At 34.0% G+C, this 18,446-nt stretch overlaps 1 protein-coding gene across 4 annotated transcripts; it reads left to right on the plus strand.

The window, feature by feature from the left end:
- The first annotated feature begins 253 nt into the window (after positions 1 to 253).
- LOC7460477 (DUF724 domain-containing protein 2) lies at positions 254 to 7,588 on the plus strand. 4 transcript variants are annotated; one of them, XM_024595188.2, is made up of 10 exons: positions 254 to 1,160; positions 1,867 to 2,283; positions 3,059 to 3,508; positions 4,055 to 4,166; positions 4,242 to 4,435; positions 5,329 to 5,407; positions 5,495 to 5,605; positions 6,413 to 6,580; positions 6,646 to 6,905; positions 7,040 to 7,184. In XM_024595188.2, exons 1-10 carry the CDS (start codon positions 627 to 629, stop codon positions 7,046 to 7,048), a joined length of 2,334 nt encoding a protein of 777 aa, XP_024450956.1. In that variant the 5' UTR covers positions 254 to 626; the 3' UTR covers positions 7,049 to 7,184. The 4 variants fall into 4 exon arrangements, with proteins under 4 accessions (XP_024450956.1, XP_024450955.1, XP_024450954.1 ...); XM_024595187.2 differs by having other exon boundaries at positions 256 to 1,160; positions 6,413 to 6,565; positions 6,646 to 7,588; XM_024595186.2 differs by having other exon boundaries at positions 258 to 1,160; positions 6,646 to 7,588.
- The last annotated feature ends 10,858 nt before the right edge of the window (positions 7,589 to 18,446 follow it).

Genomic DNA, 18,446 nt, shown 5'->3' on the forward strand with positions numbered 1-18,446 from the left:
TTTTAATATATTTACAAAAAGAAAATATTTTAAAAAACAAACTATTATTATATATATATATATATATATATTTTTTTTTTTTAAAAAAGCAAGTACAGTAAAATTGTCATCTCTAACCGTTGTCGTAACACGCGACAAGCAATGATAATATCGACATTTGTTACTGTAGTGATTTTTCTCACTCTGTACGCTAAAGCTTGAAAGCCTCAAAAACATGTGAAGGCCGAGTTTCTTTCATAAAATTTGCCCTCATGAACACATAATGGGCCAATTTGGTAACCCTTAATCACGAACACGAACTCAGAACACGACAGACCAACAGTTCTTTCCCCACTCCGAAAGCAACAGGAAACCTCGGAATCTCGAGCTAGACTGACTGCACATTTCCCACACAACCCAACGCAGGCACCCGGCACCGCACAATCCCGCCAAAACCCCACCAAATATTATCCATCCACTTTAATGCTTGTCATTTGGTTGAACAGCATTTGACCGTGGAAGGCACCCCAGGAAGAAAAAAAAAAAAAAAAAAAGAGGAGAGAGAGAGAGAGGAAACGAAAAGAAAAATGCACAAAACCCCCTCTGCCTAGGGTTTTCTTCTTACAGTCACAGAAAAGAAAAAAATTATGGTGGTTTTAGACTCTAACCCCGAACCCCAACCCCAACCCCAACAAAACCCTCGACAGCAAGACCAGACTATCCTCTTCAACAAGGGTGAGGAAGTTGAAGTAAGCAGTGACGAGGAAGGTTTCAGGGGTGCTTGGTATTTAGCTACCATTTTAGAATTCCCGAAACCACAATCACAAGCAGCAGTGAAATCAGCTTCGAAGAAGAAAAGGAAAGCGATTGTTCAGTACAAGACTCTGGTTACTGAAGATGGGTCTGCTCCTCTGGTAGAACAAGTCGATCCTCATCTCATTAGGCCTTTGCCCCCGCAATATTTACTGAAAAATGGCGGGCTTTTTCAAGAAAACGAAGCCATTGATGCAAGCCTTAGAGATGGCTGGTGGTCTGGTGTTGTAAAGAAGGTTCTTGATGGGGGGTCAAGATACATGGTTTATTTTGATAACCCTCCTGATGTTGTTGAATTTGAGGCCAAAGATTTAAGGCTTCATTTGGATTGGGTTGATGGCAACTGGGTCCAACCCCAAATGCAGCGGGTATTTCTCATTTCCATGAAATAGAGGCTTTTGAGTGTTTACTCGCTTCTTCTTCTTTGTGTTTGATTGTTTGTGCACTCATGCTGTTTAGATGTCTGTGAAACTTTTTTGCATGTTGTGTTGAAGTTCTAGATCTATGTGGGTGCTTTCGAATCTCACTAGAAATTGAATGACTCAATTGCATGTTGTGTTTTGGAAATTTGGATGCTGAGGATTTTTTGTGGTCCTACTTGCATGAGGAAAAGAAGAACTTTGAGTCGCTTACTTTAGTTGCTATTTCTTTCTTCGTGCACCCGCGTAACTTAATGCCTTAATCAATTCCTTGTCTTTAGGTCATATAACAATCTCCCTTCCCATTGCATGCCTATTTTTATGACGGCTAAAGTTATGTTAAGTTCCGAAAATGAGATTTAGTACCTGCTCAGTACCTTTTCAGTGCCTCAGCTCTGTCCTACCTGAATTCGGTTATTAAATTTTGGCATTCATTATGTCAATGCCCCAACTATGGATTTTGCTTATTTGCATTGATCATAATGTAGTAATTTGTGCACTTATCATTTATGTTATCTTTTCTTTTGGCTTCCACAAGCTCTATTTCTAGCCAATCTGTTCTTTCCATTTTATCAATGGAGTTGAAGATATGTATGCTCTCTGTTTGACTTATTTATCATATGAGTGATTTGGTTTCTCAATTTGATTTTTAAAGCAAGCAACAGGATCGGTTTTTAGCTCAGGGACAGAAGTAGAAGTGAACCTTGAAAAAGATAATGTACGTGATATTTGGTTGCCTGCAGTTGTCATCAAAGAAAACGAGGATAAAACTTTCTTGGTAAAGTGTCTAAGCGCGCGGAATAGTGATGAGGCTGGACCGATGAAAACAATTGTGGATTTTCTTCACATTCGACCCACTCCTCCTCTTTATGCAGACAGAAATTACGAGTTGCTGGAAAGGGTAGATACACGCTATGGCTTTGGTTGGAGATCTGGAGTAATTACAAAACTTCTTGCTGGGAGGAGATACAATGTCTTTTTTAAGCACGGAAATGAGGACAAGGAGCTTAGTCACTCAAAGATAAGGCCTCATCTGGAATGGGTAGATGGAAAATGGATTAGTAAATCAAAGGTATAATACTTATTTGGTTCAATTTGTTAGTTCATGTTATTAACAGTAGCAAGTGGCTGTTGTTAGATATGGTGTTGGATATACATCTAGGTTTGTTCCTATGTGCGGAAGATGGAGACCATTTCCTGACAGTGTGAGCCATTAGGTTTAGATCTCCCTTGCCATTCCATTTAATCTGAAGCTTACTCTTTAAATAGAGTGTTTTCCACCTCTTGCTCTATATTTGAACATCAACTGATCAACACAAGACATTTAAGGTTTTTATGGTCAATCATTTTCAGATTGATTGCAGATTAATCTGAGAAAAAGAAGGGAAAATTGAGCTGTTGACCCAGACTCAGGAAGTGTGCTTGTTGGATCTGATTCACTTTTGTATTGCTTCATATGCTATCTTACAATGTATGGTTTCTTCTGTTATGTGTGCAAAGCCCACACAGGCATGTGTTTATTACCAGCACTTTTCGTATAAGAAACTTCACTTGTTTACATTTTGTACCAGGAGTATTTTGAATGCATGATTAAGTGACTAATTTAGCATAGGGAATGCAATAAAATGTCTTGCCTCGCTTTCCTTGACACGTCAATGGGCAATGGCTGAGGAGCTTAGGTGATTCTTTGGGCTTACTTTTCTTATGACTTGGAGTTTTGTGATAGTCTGATGCATTTATTCTCTAAAGTTTGGCAGGATTGTATGAAATGAAGTTAGGAAGCCGAAAAACATGGTAGAAAATCCCCTTTCATCTTTTGATTGCGTAACTTCCCTGTTTTTGTTCAGGAAGTTAGAATTGTTTCTGATAGTCAAGGACAGTTTGTTGGCACCGACAGTAGTGACAACCCTGATGTGGCGGTAAAACTCAAAAGCTCAAGTGCAGCTGAGGATAAGACCAAAGAGAAAACAGTTTCCACAAACATAAGGGATCCCACAGAGCAGTCAATGCATTCGGGTGAAAAATCAGTGAAGAAGCTAAAGCTGACACTTTATAATGGTGGCGGCTCATGTTCAAGCGCCTCCAGTATGCTAACTGATGTAGATACTACTGAAGCTCCATTATCAGTTACAGTTCTGCAGTCTAGGAAGATACCAATTGAAATGTCAAGCAACGAAAAACTTTGTGGTTTTACCACTTCAAAAACAGGAGGTAAAAGAGCAAGATGCATAGAAAAACATATGGTTGATGCTCAGCCTTCTAACAAAACTGAGAACTTTTCTGCAGGAAAGACAACTGTGAGTTGAATTTCATCTTCTAAAATTTTCATTAATTTTACATCCTATACTTCCAAGAGAAGCATTTGACTTTTTTTGAATGGTCTGCACATCCTGGCTGTGTGATCCAGCGAAAAGTATTAACAAGCTTTATGCTAACCTTGGTTGGCATTTTGTGACAGCATGGTGGTTCCATGAAGCACTATTGTATTGAAAGTCTTACTTTCAGTCTCACAGTCATAAACTGTTATTCTTCTTTTATGTCGCGACATATATGAAATAATCAACAGCTAAAACATGCACTTTGCAAGATCAAATAAATCATTATACTAGTTTTTGACACAAGCAGGTCCTTTTATATGATGACATGAATCACATGATATTGGGAAACAGTTAAGCCCATTTGTTAAAAAATAAACTAAGGCTTTCTTGATGGAGTTTTGATGATCACCTATACACGTTCACTTTTTGTTGGTTCTGCCATTTTTTCTAAGAGTAACTTGTTCTACTAGTTTTTTCCCTTTTGTGAAATTTTTTTATTGTTTGCATCATCTCTTATCGATGCAGAAGACTAAGCTACATAAAGTGCTCGAATTGGACTGCCCGAAAGTGGACATTGTAACTAGGAAAGGGAGAGCCACCAAATCACCTTTTAGAAGTCCAAACTCTTCAGCAGCAGGTATATATTTCCTTGTTATTGTTGCATTACTTATTTCTTTTATTCACAGGATCTCTTCTATTGAGTGATTTTCAGTGAAGGACGGTGATGCAGTGGAAGTTACTGTTCAAGGCATCAGTGAGAGTGATGTTAAAACAAAAGAAATTGAAGTCCCTCTCATCATAGGGTTAAAAGCTATAGAGGGCATTTATCAGGATGACAAGGAAATGCTGAAGCTTATGAGGGATCAGAAGAAGGGTTTGAATGATTCAGCCAAAGACAAGAACATGGTAAGGAAGAGGTTTCTTTCTGCTTCTGTTTTTGTTTGGTTGTTCAACGGGAGGTGAGTGGGTGGGTGGGGCCATGATTAGAAGCTAAGGAAAACTGCCAAGATAAGTTGACAAGTATGAAAAACACCTATTTATGAGAGAGATGTAGACTGGTGATAGGACAGTTTAAGGTTTGGGAATTTGTGATGCTAATTCATGTGCAGTAATGCTTGCGATAGTTGTAAATAATGGGAATTTAGTTTTGAAGTTTCCATGAACTTACAGTTTCAGGCATTAAACAGAGCTGGTCCTTGAGAAAAGTGTTGCCATATTCTACAATGTTAAATTAGGTTGCAGGTTCACTATTCCTAATGGTATCTTGATTTTCACTTTGATATGCTGGATAGAAAGTGATACTGTTATTGTATAGAGAAAAATGATATTCTTCAGTGTAGTTTGTTTGAGTGGTTGGATAATTGCTAGTGTGCTTTTTTTGGCATTGTACCATCAACCAAAGTTTGAAGAATTCGAAGTGCACAGCCATTTTGCTGGCATTGGTCTCGAGCAATCTTGCATTAGATAAATGATACTGATTTTTAGGGAAAAAGAGTCCATTGGTACACATGGTTCTTGCATTTCATTGCCCTTAGAATGTGCAAAGGTGTGGAACATAAAATATTGTTCAAGGATTCCTGAATTGCAGTTACTTGTATGGGAGGCTACTGTAATAGTCTTTATAACCATTATATCTACTCAGTGTGCTAGTGTTTTTTTTTATTTTGGCATACTTGCTTTCATTGATTCCTTGACCAAACCTGGAGAATAAGACCCTTACAGTGTTTTGCTTTCCCTGCTGTTCTTTTTGTCCCCTAATCAGACAGTACCAGCTCTTAGGTTTGTTGTTTTTGGTTCAGGAATATGTGGGAAGCAGTCAAAGAAGAAAGAGGGGAAGACCACGCAAATTAATCATAAACTCAAAAGCTCTGGTGGCTAGTATGTAAATGCTTTAAACCACAACTTGTTGGCTGGTCATTTTGTGATTTTTTTTGGAGATACACAAATATGCAATATAACATGCAGGTAAGGACTTTGGCTCTGTGGACCTTGCTGATGAAGTTGTACAAGTGGTTATTAAAGATCTTACAACTAATGAAGTTGAGTGGCCTACACAGGCAAGGGCGGAGCCTAAAGGTATGTAGAGCTTCAGATCTGAGTTATTTTTCTGCCTTGCTGCAAGGAACTTCTGTTGTGGAATTTTTAAGCAAACAAAAGGAAATTTCTGATTTCATCCACCATTACCCAGAATGCAGTGAGCTATAATGTGGGTATCTTTGGCAAAGAAAGAGAGCACCAAATGAAACTACTGTGGAAGTATTAGGCAAACAGCTGTAAATGTCATCAGAAGGATGCCTGTTACGCAAATCAATAACTTTCAATACTTTCCACTGTGATGACATAGACATTGATTTTAGGTTTGCCAAGAGCATGGCTTACTCTGAACCTCAGTTGTGGATGAGCTTATTATCTGTTGTCATAGATGTCTTAGAAAGATTAGGTTCTCATATTGACTTTTTTAATGGCCACAACAACAAAATTAGTCCTAAGTTTCCAATTCTCCATTTGTTTTGCCATGTTTATTCTTCAAATGGGTAATAGCATTGGTTCCCAGAAAGTTTTTCTAGAAGAAGGGAGATCAGAGTAGTGGTTCTTTTGTTTGATACAATCTCTCATCTAACAAATTTAAGAGACTATATAAGCAAATCATGGAATGAATACTGGTTGGTTAATCATTTGCCAGATATTGCTCTGGAAAGCTGATAACGCTAGAAGTTGGTTTTGCCTTGTCTCTTGGTCCCATTTCCATCTCCATCTGAGTGTCTCTCTCATACACAAACACCCTCTTTACTATAAGAGACACAAGCATAGAAAGCTACAACACTCACAATAGCCATTCAAAAATATGTATCCATTTCTGAAGCCTGATATGAAATTATGCAGTTTCACAAAATTCTTCAAGAGAGAAAAGCAGTGAAATTTCCAAGACAGATTTCATGTCAAGGGAAGCTGATGCTGATGCTGCTGCATCGAAGAATGTTGCTGATGATGATCAACCTCTATCAACCTGGTTTGGGAATATGCACGGTTCAGCAGGTCTTGAAGAATTAAGTAAGTCAAACATTTAAATGCATTTCCTCTTGTAGTTTTGCTGACTACAATTATTTCCTATTCAGGATTATCGACTGGTCGGATTGCTAGTGGAGTGAGTGAGGCTAGAGAAAAAAAAGTTGTAGCAGTGCAATCGTGTACGGTTGATCCAAAAAGCAATGACACTATGGTGGAAAATCAGTTGGTGCCTTTTGTAAAGAAGTCTCCGGTTTGGAACACAATTGAATCTATGGAAGTATTCCAAATCATTCCGCAAAAACCACACTTCCATCCTTTGACTGAATGTAAAGAAGAGTATCGTGAAGGATCAGCCATTGGCATTATGGTAACATTCGCCAGTTTGTTTGAGAAGATATCCTCCCTTCAATTTGATGATTGTAGAAGCATATTAGAGAGTACATTGGAAAGTCTTGTTGACTTGGAGAAGCATGGATTTGACATCACTGTGCCACGCTGTAGGTTGAATGAATTGCTTTCAATTAAAGATGGGCAAGGGGAGGTAATAAATGAGTCCAAAGATGCTGAAGAGAAAATACGAGTGCATACTGATGAGAAAAGAAAGCTGGAAGAGAAGATGAGCGATATTGAGAAGAAGATAACTGAGCTACAGGAAGAACTTGCTTTAACGAAGGCAAAGATGGATGTTAAGGGCCTTGATATTTCCAAGATGCAATCCCATGCTGATGCCATAAATGAACGGATAAAAAATGCCCGGGATCATTTTGTAAAAGTAGCCTCCGCCCCTTGGAAATCTCCCTGATGCACTTCAACCCCAACCAATTTTCTTGCTTGCTGCCCTGGATTATGGGAGCATAGTGAAAAGTTGTTGCGCGTTAGTGCTTCAACGTAGTGGTCATGAAAATGTAGTTAGCTAGTTTCAGCTGTGTATTTATCATCTATATCTGATCCTAGACATGTTGAATCTTTTTGGTGCTAGGTGCATGGAAATGGAGTTCGTCTTGAAACTCGAAACTGATGAAAGCTTTAATATGGTTGGATTTATCATCATTCTGGGTTATGGGTTATCTTCATGTTCAGACCATGAGGTGTAACACCAAGTGTAGGCCACTCCGTCCAGATATGGTATTCTTGTCGCCTTCACTCACACGCTCTATAGTACAGTGCCCGCCTTTGAAATTTATTTTTATCTAATTATATAAAAAATAAAATCGATAAGACAATGATTATAACTTTCGGAGCAAGATGTTTTTTTTTATTTCAAAATTACATCTCATTTTTCTTTTTACCATTATATGATTTTTTATTATTAGCAACAAGGGTTATTGAATAAAAACTAATGACAATTAAAAAAATCTGTAAAAATCTTAATGATTTAAATTAAAAAAAATATATCTTTTTAATAAAAACACTCCTTTCTTATTTATGTACATCTATTTTTAATGAAAAATACTTTTTTTTAACATAACATTATTTTTTAAATAAAATTTCATTATGATCATCATGAAAGCAAGTTTTAATAAAGAAATAAAAAATCATGAATTGATCATTTTTAAGCACAAAAAAAAATTTAAAATTTTTATAATAAAAAATAATAAAATATATATTCTATTTTTATGAAATATTAATGAGTAATTTCTTTTTAAGGTTTTGCATATTAGGTTAAGATATAATTATTCATAAAATAATTGTTAATATTATCATAAAATCTCTATTTTAGTTGAAAATCATGGTCTAATTGGATAATCGCTTGAATATTATTTTGATAAATTTATTGAAAGATAAATTTATTCTAAAATAATAATAATAAAAAGGGGTTAAGGGTTGTTTAATAAACACGCATAGTTTTAGAGAAACAAACCTGCATACTTGACCTAAACAAAAACAATATATATATATATATATATATATATATAGGCCTAGAAGGCCAGGTCTTCGTGCCTAACTTTCTATTTCTTTTTTTGTTTTTAAACCCACCTTTATTTTAATAGAATAGATAACGAGTCGTTTTTTAATTTAAATTCCAGTCATCAAAAGTTAGGATCCAAGTCTTTGAACTCCAAAACCTAAATTTTAATAGCAGCTCATGCCATAATAGTCTTCAAAATCTTATCCTTATTATATCCATTAATTTTCCCATGTAATTGTCTGACCACATCTTTGATTTAGAGAGGTAGCCAAAAAGATCAACAAAACATGGTACATTATTGCAATGACATTCGCCTTTAAAATACATGTTGATAGAAAAAATTGCATGTATTTTCTTTGTATATCATTGTTGATCACACAGAAAAAGATTATGATGGTAAAAGTATTAGATGTGATCTCTGAAGATATCGAATCTCTTTGTTGAACTTAAAAATATTAGATCCCTTTCATTTCAAACATGTAATTTTTGAGGTTGTAGGATCCCCTTATTGAACTTAAAGGTATTGGATCCTTTTCATTTAAAATATGTGATTTTTAAAAGTGTTGGATCGTTCCTTTGGAAGGATCCCTTTACCATTTCAAGAATTTTCATTGATAAGGTTAGCACCAAATCCATGTTGAAACATTTCTTTTCTTTACAAGCTTACTATATAAAGTATTTTACAAGACTTTGTACCATAAATATTGTAAAAAAAGAGCAATTGTCAGAACCTAATTTTTGATCCTTCATTTTTATATATTTCAAATAAAAACATAAAGTCTAAAAAAATGTCTTTTCGGTAAATTTAGTCAATTTTAATTATTTTGTTGTTTTGATCATTTATGTGGTTATAAATAATCATAAAAAATACAAAAACATAAAAAAAAATACAATTGGGGACAAGCCAGAAAATAAAAATGACATGTCATTCCATTTGAAAAGGAATGACATGTCGTTCGCTATGGTCTTAAATTATAGAAAGTCTTACCTGAAAATCTCTCTCCACAATCTAGGCCTAAACCCCTACCTCCTCCTTAAACCTATTCCAAAATCTAAACAAATACATGCTCTCAATCAGCCTCCATCTCATGAAATTAGCCTCCTTTCAATCCTATAATGCTTGCTTTTCCATTCTAGTTTAGGATACTAATGACCTTGAATACTCACCTATAAATAATCTTTGAAAAGAGAAAAGAGAGAGGGGTAGATACGAAAGGAGACTAATAGAGAAACACACACAAAAAAAGAAGGGTGACCATAAAAAAAAATTTCGCTCTTAGGTTTTTCCTCACCAGGATAGCTATCCTCTTTCCCTCAAACTTTCCCAAATATTTTTTCACCAGGCCTATTATTTCTGCATCACCACACTCTTCTATTTTCCAGCCCCTAAACTATACCAATTTTACCCATTGAAACACCATCCAAACAACCACCTTCCATCCTAAAAAAATCCATTTGTAGCCACCATATAATAGCCTAGAAAACCCCAGCTACAAACCCCCCCATGAAACAACTAACTTGAACATTGTTCGGTTTTTAATTCATAACAAAAGCCATGCATCTTAATTTATGGTGTTCTTTAGCTCGATGGAAAGATAAGACATAAGAATAAATTTTTTTATGAAAAGTTAAAAATCCAGTTTTGACGTCTAAAAGCCCAAAAAACAACCAAAACAAAGAAGTCAGAATCTATCTAGAAGTTTATTGCAACCCAGACCTGTTTTTGTTTTTAACATCTATCTAGAGTGTAAGTAAAAAAAAAATGCAAACTAAGATGCGTTGAAAAGTTTAGAAGAAGATCTAAAACTTTTCTAAGGGTCTAACTACAAACTGTGTCGATTTGACACTTGCAATCCAGTTGGAAATTACCGTAGAAACAACAGTACCCCACAACAACATCAAGATGCCACCATTGTTATGAATGCCTCTTTGCATTCCAACAATCTTTAGACAACCACAACCACCTTGGAGGAACAATTGTAATCCTAAATCATTTTTTTGATAAATTATTAACTTTTAGGACCAAACATTAATTGTATGTGTGATTTTGGACTGGGTGGCGATAAATTATGATGGCGTGAGTTTGATTGAGGATGATTAGTTTGTTTCTATATATAGGTGTTATGTTGTGACATTTTTGTTTTTGATGATGTGAAAATGTTTGTGAGTTGTGAGAAGATTATTGGGTTGATTAATGTGATAATATGGAGTATGTGGGTATTGCATGACTATTTTCTTGAAGCATGGACTAGAACAAAGTGAAAAGGATGATGCAAAAATTAATGATTTTTTTTTTTTATTTTAGCATGGCCAAGTCTTTCTTCAAAATCATTTTGCATATTTTATTTTTAAAAAATATTGTTCTTTTTGGTTTTGCATTTAAAAAAATAAGAAGTCAAAGGTTTTTATTACATTTTAGCATTTGATAAAAATATTTGTTTTAGCATTTCATTAAAAAAACAAATTTGCATGCATATTTGGACTTAATAACAAGTTTATTATTAAGTCTACTGGAACTTGGCCGAAATTAAAAGGCCCATTGAACTGACATACCTAAAATCTCAAAAGCCCAACCATGGTTTTCTTAATTCCTAATCATAAATGTTTTGTTATTTACTTTCAATGTTTAAAGTAAATGGACTCACAACAAGTCGTTGCCTCGAATGTTGAGAGAAGTAACACATTCCTTATATTTTAAAATAATAAAAGTTTTCACTTCAATATTTACTGATGCTAGAGTCAAAAGTAATTGAGGTATCATATGTTAGGCTAACCTTATCAAGGCTTTTTCTATGGACCTTCTCTAGGATTTGGTTTGGGTTTTATGGATTTAATATAAACTCACCGATACATTCATAGATATAACTTGGGTTGTGATCTAAGATGACCACCTTAAAGTCATCAACTCACCAAATAACTAGGAGTGGAAAAAACCATCCAGAATTTTAGAACAAATAGGTGTTGAACTTTTGACAAGGGTTTAACTCGTCATAGTAAACATGCATGCACCTAATAAATAGACCACCAATAATTTGAAAAAACAAACCTTAGCAATTTAAAACAAGACTAGCAATACAACTTACCTCAAGTAGGATGCTTTAAGGGTGATGGTATATTCCCTTAACATAAGTAGTCCTTTACCATAGATCTCTGAAGAATAATTAAGGTTTTCTAGTTATCAAAATACTAGGTAACGATTTCTTATCATAAATTGAGACCTTTTCCTAAAAGAACACCCACTGAAAGTGTTTCTTTTTTTCCTGGTCACTGCGATATTAGGTAGCGATAGATTGATGACTCCACTAAAGACTTTAGGACTAAGCTTTCCTTTTTTGTATTGCTTGTTGTGTAATGTTGTGTTTATATATTTGGTTGTGCTTATTTACTGCTTCAGCATGCAAGTTTTTCATATTATTCATGCATCACTTTTTTATGATCACGTGCTTTGAACCTCATGGTAGGTGAGAGAGTAACGGTACCCGAATGACTTTCAGCCTGAGTAAAATTTGTGAAACTATTCAACTCTTGACTGATTGCTTAACTTGGCAGTGGTTGGCACAAATGCTTTCACATTTCTGGTGAGCCTCATATCGACCTCTTGAGGATGATAATTGAGTAGCAAGAGACATTGTTTTTCACCAGGTAATAACCTACCTTATTCATTCAATGGCTAGAACCTACCTTTTAGGATGTACACTGTATAAATGCATCAATGCAAGCCTGACATATAACATCCTAAATTCAAACCTTATAGGTGACATGATGGTCGTTACTAGGGAAATAAGCACTATAGAGCTTGAGAAAGAATATGAGTTATAATGAAATCAAAATTCTTATTCATTATGCAAAAAATAATGATTGTGTGTCACCCTTAAAGGGAAAATCCATTTTTTTTTGCTAGCATCATTACTTTTGTATTTTATATTTGCTTTGTAAAATTATTTTGTTTTCATTTGAAGGTGAAATATAAGTCCCCTTAAAAGCCAACCTCACTTATGAAAAACAAGAAGAGAGCATAGTTAGAGGCTCAACACCAAAAAGAACTTGACAGTTTTAAAGAAGATATTGCTACGCTTGCTAATATGCTCAAGGGAACTAATATCCTAAATCATTGGGAGAGGGACCTTTAATATAGCCTGTAAGTATTACTCAATCTGCACCCATGTAAACAACTCCCTTTAGATTCATTCCACATAATTTGAGAACAATTGGCACCTTACTGAAGGCTCAGTTCACTACATATTTACCAATACCTCTTACAAAAGCACCACCAACTATAAGCCTGACTGCCGATGAAATCCAGAAGGAAAAGGTTGTAGAAGAGAATGGCTCTGATAAACTGGCTACTCTTGAGTAAAGGACGAGGGTGATTGAAGGAACTAATTTGTATGAGTCCATGAAAGTCACTGAGATGTGTTTAATACCTAATGTGGTCATTCCAAAGAAGTTTAGAGTATCGGAGTTTGTTAAGTATATTGGACCCCAATGCCTAATTACTAACCTCAAGGTGTACTGTAACAAGATGGTCGGGATGGTCCACAATGAGAATTTATTACTAATTCACTTCTTTCAAGATAACTTTAATAAAGTAACATTAAACATCGAGATTAAGAGATGGAAAAACCTAGTGGATGCTTTTATCAAATAGTATAAATTTAATATAGATATTGCACCTAGTAGAGTAAGCCTACAAGTTATGAAAATAGGTAACAAGGAGTTTATCCGGGAGTATGCCCAGAGGTGGCATGAAGTAGTTGCTCAGATAAATCCTCCACTACTAAAGAAGGAGATGGTTAACATGTTCATCAATACTTTTAAGACACCTTACTTCAAGTACCTTGTTGTAAGTGCAACCCAATGCTTTAATGACCTAATGATTGTGACTAAGAGAATTGAGCAAGCCAACAAAGTAGGAAAAATCAAAGGTCCAACCATGAATTCTAAATTCATGATGAAAGATAAATCACAAAATAACTCTTAGATTGAGAATCTTAATCTTGTCCTATCAGATCTCATTGCATCACCAATTATCTAAGTGCCATTGTTAAATATTGACATATCTTTACTATTCAAACATGTTTACCAGCATATATATTCTAAACACCAAACATATTTCCCCCACTCTATTAGATCAATTTAGCCACAATTCTCTAGGTGATACAATTCAAATGAGAAATGTGAATATCATAATGAGATCTTGGGCCATTTAATTAAAAATTACAAGAATTTCAAGTATCAAGTCTGAAAGCTAGTGAGTAAGGGATAAATTATGTTTGTGAAAAATAATGGTACCTATCACATTGTAGGATCTATCTAGGATGACTCCAAAATTTTATTATGATAACCTTCTATAATAGGTGGTGTGGTGCCTATATACCTAAGAATGGTATAACCACACATGTGTGGAGGAGCGTTGCCTTTATACTTAGTGTTGAGGTCATGAAAGAGAAACTTCACTGAAAATATGCTTTTTTTAGGCTAAAGTGGATTGCAAAACTTACCAATCCTATAAGATATATGCATGGCTAGATCCTATTTAAAGGGCATATAACCCTATTGTATTAAAGGATCCTTGCAGAAGGTCCTTGAAAGGGAATGCACGTCGATCTTATTAAAAAGATATACACGACCAATTCTATTAATTACAGATGTTTGACTGATCTTTACTAACCATATGGAGGGTAGGTGGAGGAGTTCGTGTGCTACTCGGAGGTTGTGCATCTAGATGTACTAGTTCGATTTAGGAGTATAGGTTTGCCTAGGGGTATAAGCTTTGTTCAAGGATGCAAAGTGAGTTTAAGAGAACATGTAACTAGTCCACCAAGGAGAAACACAAGGTCAGTCCATGGATACGTGGCTAGTCAATTGAAGAGGGATACAAGATAACCCTGAGGGGTGTAGCTCAACTGGTTAAGCCCTGGATTTGCTTCCCAGAGATCACCAGTTCGAGTGCCACAAACCTTAGGGCCACTGGAGGTTTACATGGTTGTTAACTTCAGGGTCTCGGGGGACTAGTCAAGGTGCGTATAAGCTGACCCGAACACCCATAATTACAAAAAAAAAAGGGATGCAAGGTGAGTCTAGGAGGATGCGATGCTAGTCTTTTAAGAAATGAGGCAAGGTGAGTTTGGAAAGATCTGTGGCCAGTCTACTAACAAGGGACACAAGGTCAACTCGATTGTATTATTTTATTGTGCCATGTAGATATTCTGGTCCAATCTAGTAGGTTGTACAGAGGATTTCAATTTTCATCACCATTCACCACCCATGGAGGTAAAGTCCTGCTAGTTATTTATTATACTCGTGGACAAATACCAGAAAAAGTAAAGAGCTAGGCAGCATTGACGCACTCAAGATAGAAAATACTGCCAGAAATTGTTTACTAGAAAGGCATGCCACTTTTTGTTGGGAACTCCTTAATGCCTGGTGAAGTCGCGTATAGCATAAGGAGAGGCAAACATCAATTCTTAAATGGAAATCTTGTAATTCAGTCCTACGTATGATGAACATTTGCATGTGATTCATCAAACTTGTATTTATGATTCTCAAATGTTATTTCAATACAATTAATTTTAAGAAAGAAAACTAACAACCACCATACCATCAGCGCATCAATTTTTAATTTTCCTGAACTTCGTTTAGGGAGTTATCGAGGATATTCATCATATCATCTCAAATCCTTTTTTCATTTCTTTTTTATACTGATTATGTTTTCCCATATTTCTTCCCCCACATATATACAACTGTATCCTTTAATTACTCGTAGGTTTATTGTGAATATCTTGATTATTATATTTCGACATCACGAGTTGAAGTTAAGTTTATAAAAAATTACTTCAATATTATCAATAGATGTTAAAATAATACAAAAGACATTTTTATATAAAACAAAAATTAAAAACAATTGTACCATATTACATAAACATTTTCCCCGTCAATACAACTCCATCATTTGAATTTCTTATCATTTGGTGTAGTACTTGTTTATAGGCCGTGAGTGAAAAAAAAAATTAAGTGTAAAAAAATATATTTAGGTCGAAAGGAGCTATTTGATGTTATTAAAGTCAGCTTAACAAAAAAATTTTGAAATCTCCTAACTCGATTCATTGCCTAACTCATATATTTAAATTAAACTATATAAAAATTATCCCAACATAACCCAATCAGCTTTGCGGGTCCAAAAACAAGCCAAACGACATGTAAAAAAGCGTGGTTTGACTTCAAACAAATTCAAGATGAATTCTTCTTCTTCTTCTTTTATTATTGAGACGACGATACATTGGATCGACCCGAGTTTGCTACTTAACTTGTCAAACTCACGACCAAGGTCATGGACTCTATGAGGTTTGATAACTTTATTTTTTTAAAAAATATTTTTTTACTTTATTACACGATAAAAAAAAACACTCATAAAATTGAACACAAACCAAATGTCAAGATGTTATTGAGATTACGATAACCTCATAGAAAGTAAATTGAAACAAAATTTGAAGACCAATTCAAAATCAACTAAATATTGAAGGATAAAATTGAAAAAAAAAAAACTCATTACAAGTCCAATGTTGAAGGGTGGGATTAGAAAAAAAAAATCAAAGAAAAAAGGACGACAATGAAAGAAAAGGTGAGGGGAAAATGAAAAGGAGAAAGAAGAAGAAGAAGAAGAGGGGGGGGTCTACTTCATTGCTCATATAAAAAGTTAAGTAGGCGAGTTATTTTAGTGTATAGTACTCGTTTACAGGTTCATGCTATATTGTGGTTCAAATAAAAAAAATAAACGTAAAAAATATCCAAGTCACATAGAACTATTTGACATTGTTATTAAACCCGACCTAGTAGGTCAACCTTGAAACTTCCTAACCCAACTCCTTGCTTAGCCGGGGTTTGAAATTAAACTATGTGGGAGTTGCTATGATGTAACTTTGTTTACTTAGCATGTCTAAAGGCAACTTAGTTGACATGTAAAAAATATGGTTTAGATTTATAAAATAAATAAATCAAGATAATATTTTTTTAATATTGACTTGGTAACATATTTGATTGACCTGGACTTTGCTGCTTAACCTGTCAAACTCGTGATCCAGGTCATAAATTCCACCGAGTTTGATAATTTTTTTTAAACTATATTTTACTTAATTATACAATAAAAAAATAGATCACAAAATCAAGCGCAAACCAAATATCAAGACACTTGTTTGAGACTATGATAACCTCATATAAAGTAGTTTAAAACAAATTATAAAGAGAAATTCAAAATTAACCAACAATTAAAGGATGAAATTAAAAAAAAAACTCAATACAAACTCAATGTTTAAAGATGAAATTAGAAAAAAAAAAGTTCAAAGAAAAAAAACAAAAATGAAAGAAAAAAGAAGGCGACCAGTTGTGAAGTAGGTAAGTTAAAACCTAAACTTTTTTTTAGTATATACTACACTATATTGTGGGTCAAATCAAAAGAAATTAAACTTAAAAATTGTCTAGGTAACATATAACTATTTAGTATTGTTATTAAACTCGCCCCAACTGGTCCACCTTAAAACCTCTCAACCGCCTTCTTGCTTATCCCAACTTTAAAATTAAATCATGTGGGAGTTGCTCCGATGTGATCCAATTAACTCAGTGTGTCTAAAGATAACCCAATTGATTAGTAAAAAAGTGTGGTTTGGATTTAAAAAATTCAAGATGATCTTTTTTTAAATATTAAGACGATAATATATTTGATCGACCCAAACTTCATTGCTTAACTTTCCAAACTCGCAACCCGGGTCACAGACTCCACTTAATTTTATTTAAAACAATTTTTTACTTAAATATAAGATAACAAAAATAGATGCTCATAAAATCGAGTACAAACCAAATATCAGAAAATTTATTTAAGAATATGATAATTTCATAAAAAGCAAATCAAAACAAATTATGAAGACCGATTAAAAATTAACCAAATATTAAAGGATAAGATTGAAATAAAATACAAAAATTCAATACAAACCTAATATCAAAGGATAAAAATAGAAAAAAAAATTCAAAGGAAAAGAGGATGAAAAAAATAAAAAAAGGGGGGACTAGCTTCACTATTCATCTAAAAAGTGAAACAACTCAATTATTTTAGTGTACAATATAATAATAATTGATCAACTTTAGTGTCAAATGGCTTATATTGCCACTCAACCCAATTTACAAGGAATTAATTCAGTTTGAACACCACCAAGTAAACATTTGCAATTTGTTTTTCCTTTTCTTTTTTTTTTAAAAAAACAAACCTTGACGAGGATTGTTGTATAGTATTAACTAGTCTTAGTGCCTACATTTCGCCACAAGGTTGATTTTTTGTTTTGTAAAAAATAATGTTTAGATGCCGAAATGGGTTGCTAACCACGGTAATCAAGACTAAGCCAATCCTAGATATCCTGTCAAAATTACGGCTTAGATTATGAGATTAGAATAACTCAATAAAAAATAAAGATAATTATAAAGAAATTTTTAATTTAAAAAAACATGTTAACTTTTCAAACACGTGACCGAGGTCATTAAACCTGAAGCACTTAATCTGGACAAATCATGAAGTTCAATTCCTAATCAATCAAATATTAAAGGATGAAATTGAGAAACAAAATTTAATTATACAAAAGGATTAAAAAAAATAGCAATTAAAAGAATGAGAATCAAAATACAAAATAAATTTTATATTTGATTGAAAGGTAAAATTGAAAAGAAATATTAATTTAGTAAAAGGACCAAAAAACGAGAGAAAAGAATGAGGGTTAAAATAACATAAACAAATATTTTGATTGAAGGGATAAATTGAAAAGAATAATAACTTTTACGAAAGAGCCAAGAAAAAATATTAGAAATCAAAACAATAAAGACCAAATTGAAAAACTTAATACCACCAATTTGAATTAAATGATGAAATTAATAATTAATAATTTTTTTTATAAAAGGGCCAAGACAAAAAGTTAGAAATCCAAAGAATGAGGACCAAATCGAAGAATATAATATTTG

The sequence above is a fragment of the Populus trichocarpa genome, chromosome 2, assembly GCF_000002775.5.
Source record: "Populus trichocarpa isolate Nisqually-1 chromosome 2, P.trichocarpa_v4.1, whole genome shotgun sequence".
Taxonomy (NCBI): domain Eukaryota; kingdom Viridiplantae; phylum Streptophyta; class Magnoliopsida; order Malpighiales; family Salicaceae; genus Populus; species Populus trichocarpa.

What these genes read in the sequence shown, in the direction of transcription:
- LOC7460477 (XM_024595186.2), top strand. Translation starts at nt 627, where the DNA reads ATGGTGGTTTTAGACTCTAACCCCGAACCCCAACCCCAACCCCAACAA. An exon ending in TTTCTGCAGGAAAGACAACT is followed by an intron (nt 3,509 to 4,054) that starts GTGAGTTGAATT and finishes TTATCGATGCAG; the next exon opens with AAGACTAAGCTACATAAAGT. An exon ending in GGCAAGGGCGGAGCCTAAAG is followed by an intron (nt 5,606 to 6,412) that starts GTATGTAGAGCT and finishes GAAATTATGCAG; the next exon opens with TTTCACAAAATTCTTCAAGA.